Source organism: Montipora capricornis, chromosome 7 (assembly GCF_036669925.1).
Source record: "Montipora capricornis isolate CH-2021 chromosome 7, ASM3666992v2, whole genome shotgun sequence".
Lineage (NCBI taxonomy): Eukaryota > Metazoa > Cnidaria > Anthozoa > Scleractinia > Acroporidae > Montipora > Montipora capricornis.
The window spans coordinates 19,759,515-19,764,514 of record NC_090889.1 but is presented as its reverse complement, the minus strand read 5'-3'; the positions used below and the strand labels follow the sequence as shown (position 1 = coordinate 19,764,514).

At 38.9% G+C, this 5,000-nt stretch overlaps 1 protein-coding gene across 1 annotated transcript in view; it reads left to right on the top strand.

The window, feature by feature from the left end:
- Window positions 1–1,483: 1,483 nt before the first annotated feature.
- Window positions 1,484–5,000, top strand: part of LOC138056381 (uncharacterized) — an 18,510-nt gene continuing 14,993 nt past the window's right edge. Inside the window, exon 1 of the mRNA XM_068902167.1 lies at window positions 1,484–1,727. Coding sequence (XP_068758268.1) covers window positions 1,605–1,727 — 123 coding nt within the window. The 5' untranslated portion in view covers window positions 1,484–1,604. The remainder of the gene's footprint in view (window positions 1,728–5,000) is intronic.

Here is a 5,000-nt window from a genome sequence, read left to right as displayed (position 1 = left end):
GCCCATTCCTTGTGTTACTGAAAAGCGCAATATTTTAAACTATTTTTCGAAGAAAATTTTAGAAAAGTTATACCCAATTTATGTTTGACATGTAAGCTCCTAGTAGTTCCTTTATGAAACACTCGCCATTTTAATAGGCCTTTTAATTACAACTAACGATCAAATGGTACAAAATCCACCATGCTGGAGGGCAAGCTCATTATTATTCTCCCACTGGGAAATTAAAACAAAGAGACCTGAACCAGTCAAGCTTGACTTGCCTTTGTTTTAATGTCTCAGTGGGGGAATAATAATGAGCTTGCCCTCCAGCATGGCGGATTTTGTACCATGTGATCGTTAGTTGCAAAAGGCCTATTACGCAGCTACTGGCGCAACAGGCAATTCTCGGTTTTCAAATGACGTCACGACCGCCATGTTGGTGCCCCTAAACAAAGAAAAGGTGGCCATGTTGGTGCCCCGACCAAATCCGCCGGGAATTGAACTATATTATTATGCAAACGCTTCCTTTTGTTTTCGTTGAAGAACATGGCTGTTGATCACGTGAGTGAAAACCAACAATACACAAAGAGAGTAGTATTCCGCAGCAGTAGTAGTGGAGTCCTGCCTGATTTGATTTTATTGCCAACATGACCACTTTGAAATGCCCTGCTTGGGTTTATTTTTGTGCATGGGCAATTTGAAAATCCAAATGTGTTACTTTTGTTCATTTTAATTATTTATTTTATGCAATATTTGGTCCAATAAAATGTTGATTTTAATGGAGCCCTCTATCCTGTCTATAAACAACTTCACACTTTTGGTCTAAATTTCAGTTTTGAAACTTTTTTCAGTTTTGAAACTTTTTTCTTCATTATTATTGTTCCTGAAAAGCCCCTTTAGGGAGGTTCAATAAAGTATGTATGTATTAATAGGTTACAAGTTTCTCTGACCTCTATGAAAACTATTTTTTTTTTATACATACATGTTTGAAAGCAATTTGTTTGGGCCTAAAAAGGCCCTGCAAACAATTTTTTTTTCACTATTTTTCATACCCCCGTCCAGAAAAATAATGGTGTGTCCCTTACCTTGAAATTCTTTGCTCTTTGATTGTTTGAACAGAGAAACAGAAATACCTTGATTGTATGGATAAAGTCTGACTGGGCAGACATTCCAGCTAGAGTTCTATTTCGTTTTCGTCGGGTCTTTCCTTGAATGGCAACGTGCATGTAATTTTCCGGTAAAATCTGATTGGCTCACATTTATAGCATGGCACATGATAACATCACTCCTGACAGGGGGGTAGAAGAATCTGCCCTGTCTAAAGAAAAGCACGCCTGATCGCTGGTTACCCAAAACCAAGCATTTCTTCTCAGTTTCATGTAAACGGTCTCATGTGAATACCCCATAACGCCAGAGATTTTAGTCGTCAATCAATGGCTCCTCGGGTATTAATTAAATGCTCTTAGATGGTCATCAACCAATCACGGGCAGCTGTTTTTACGTCGCCTTTATTTTCATATGTCACGTTGCCCTTTACGTCACATAAAGTTACTTTTATTTTCATAAGTCATCCCGGAATAACCGACAATTTCTGTTAGTATCGACGAGGAAAGGTTTATTTCGAAATGGAAACAGGTGAACATAGTAAGGAGACGAAGGAGGAGGAAATGACAGAGGAAACAGGTGAACATACTAAGGAGAAGAAGGAGAAGGAACTTCTTCCAGACATGGAAATGAAGATCCATAAGGTTTGTTCAGCTTTCTTGAGCATTTTTCAGCATTGCTCGCATTGTATGTCTTTTACGGTCCTTAAACACTTACAGTGTACGTGGCAACACCCGTCTCTGTAAACTACGTCTTCACGATCGCTAGAGAGGGGTTTCCATTTGTAAAATTTCGCTCGCTACGATCTCCATGATCGCCGAGATAGCAATAACGATTGCAGCGATCGCAATTGCTACGATCGCTGCGGTGGCAGACCAAGGCTCTTCCTCATGTTCGCTGCGTCTTCCGGCGATCGCAACTATCGTAGCGATCATATGGAAACCAGGCATAAGAATGTACCCTGCGAGCAGAGTCTCCTCCGATCTTCCGAGATATAAAGTCGGGAAGAGGAAGTTGAAGACTCTGCCAGCCGCCTCGACATTTCGTGTCAGTCACGCGTGACCAGTAACCAGAGTAGTACGTCATGTACACGTAAGCACAAGACCACAAAACGAAAAACAAAGAGTCGGGATATTTTCGAACAACTCTGGAAAACACACGGCAACCAAGGAATCATACCCTTGGAAATTCAAGATAGTTCATAAATTTAAATTTAAATTTCCACTTTTTAATAAAAAATGTATCGGTTTATAGTTATCAGACTAGTTTCGGCACGGGTGGCCCAGACTCTGAGGGCAAAGAAAGTTATTAGGATTTGTATGGGAAGCCCGAAAGCAAACTCAAAGATATTTGCACACAAAAGTTCTCAATTAAAAAGCCGTACTTTATTGTCCTGGTGACTTATAATTTTAGCACGATTTAAGCGACTTCCCAGCTTCCCAGGTTGTCACTCATACATAAACACTGGAAAGGCTGGTAACTAATTTCTAGCTTACCTCGCCAATTAAATCATACTTCTCTGGCATCAGCTATGCTCAAACTTTGGCGATGGCCACACAGATAAATTTACTTTTCTTTGACTAAGTTTCAAGGTCCAGTGAGTACCTGTGAGAAACAGCAATCAACATTCAAATATTGAAAATCCTTTGAGGCTCGCTTACCACGAATGTCAACCGATTACTTGAGCCTAGTGGTGGACAAAATACTGACTCCCAGGCTATAGACTACCCCAATAGACTACCCAAATGGACTACTCTAAATATAGTATTTTGCAAATAGCTGTGCTCAAGCCTAAAAACCAATTTTAAAGCCCACCTTCAACCGATTAGACCGTTTGTTTTTGTTATGGAAATTGGCATTGCTTAGGGCAACCCTAAAACCCGGAACCCGGAATCCGGAATCACAGCGCAATGCAGAGAGTAAAAGCCATCCTAAACATTCATAAAAGCTAACCTTAGGCCTAAACAAATGTTTTTAGGCCTAATTAGGCCTAAGGTTAGCTTTTATGAATGTTTAGGATAGTTTTTACTCTCTGTATTGTACTGTGATTCCGGATTCCGGATTACGGGTTTTAGGGTTGCCCCATTGCCATCGCCAGTCATCTGACTGGGTGAATTTCAGCTTTGGCTGTATTGTCATATCTGAAAATTGTTTCATGGCTCTTAAAGTGCCTTTAATTTAAACAGCGCTGATCAACAGTATATTTAAGTCTAAGCACCTATTTTAAAAAGGTTACTTGCGGCTTTCGATAATTGTTGTAGTGGACAATAATTATCACTTCATGTAAGTGAAGTGAGACTGGTGCAATTCCTGGATTTAGTCGCATGTGGCTGTACGGACGAAATTAAACAAGATAGTGTAATGTGAGTATATCGATTTAGTCTTTCAGTAGCACTCATCCGAAATAGTATTTTTTGGAGGTAGTCCATTACATTCGTCCTACCATCAGATAGGCTAACCTACTGCTATCGTACTTAATGCAGCTATGAATAAATGTTTCCTACAACTCGCCCCATAAGATCTTAGATCACATAGCAAACATTTGTGCTGAAATGGAGAATGATCTTCCAGACAACTCTATAGCAATCTCAGACTTAATCGTCAGATCTGACAACAAGCAATTAAATGAGAAAATTAGCCAGGTAAGTAAATCCTTACGCTCATTATGCAAGGTTGATGCAGTATGCCTAAATTCGAAGGGGCTACATCTCAATGGTAAAGGAATTGGGATCGGCAGCACTTTTCCAAGGTTAATGATATGGGTAACAGTTAATGAATTGTATGTATCTTACAAAATTTCTTTAATTTTCAACAACCTGACCCGTGACTTAAGAATTACCACAAGCAATATTACCTTTTTGCTCTTATATTTTGTCTTCATCTTTCAAGTTCCTTGAAAGTTATAACAAAACTCACATTTAGTTCAATTATACCCACTGGGAGGTGACAACAATTTACTTACAATTATTACAACTCGGTAATCTAAAGAACAACACAAGTTATAAACTGGCAAAGCAGTTTTTGTTTGAGTGTCGTATAAGTGCTGAAACACATGCAATTTTTAAGGTCACTCGGAACTCATGAAGCAAATTAATGCATCGAGTGATGAACGGCAGTTTTTATTGCACACTAGCTAGCGCAAAATTTCTGTAGGCAATCACCAAGCTGTACAAATCAATTCCAAGTCAATTCCAAATTCCTTTTAGATACTCGAGTAAAACCTCGAGCTCTGTCCATATCATCTCACTTGTCAAAAAAGGTTTGCAAGGAACACAACATAGTCTACAACACAGATACAGTGGACCAGGCAGAAAACATTGCTTTCACTTCATTCCCTGTTCTCTCTGAAAAGTTTTCGTTACACAGAAAAATTAATTATGAGCACCAGATATTATTCGAGAAAAAAAATGTCATTTCGAACACGGGTTGCTGCTCAAAACCTCGCCCGAGTGGGGCTTAGTTCACTTAATAGGCTAACTTAATCACTTACCGCAAGAATAAACAAAAGAGGGGGTGTGTTCGATTGGAAATCCCTTTTCAAAATCGCAATCTTTCTGATTTTCATTGGGACACAAAATCCTAAAACGGATTTATATGTGGAATTTATTATTAATTAATTGCACTCATTCTCGAGATTTCAATAGCGAACCATTTTTGGATTTTGTGTTCAATTGCAATGCTGAAAGATCCGAGTCTTAAGTTCTTCATGCAGATTTTCGTAGCAAACGCATCCACAAAGTACAAGCAAGACAGAAAATATCAGTTTAAATTGCTATTTTTGCGGGCAACCCTAACACCAGGACTGAATCCGGAATCCGGAATCACAGGTCATTGTTTTACCAATACAGAGAGTAAAAAATATCCTAAACATTCATAAAAGCTTAAACCTTAGGCCTAATTAGGCCTAAACAAATTTA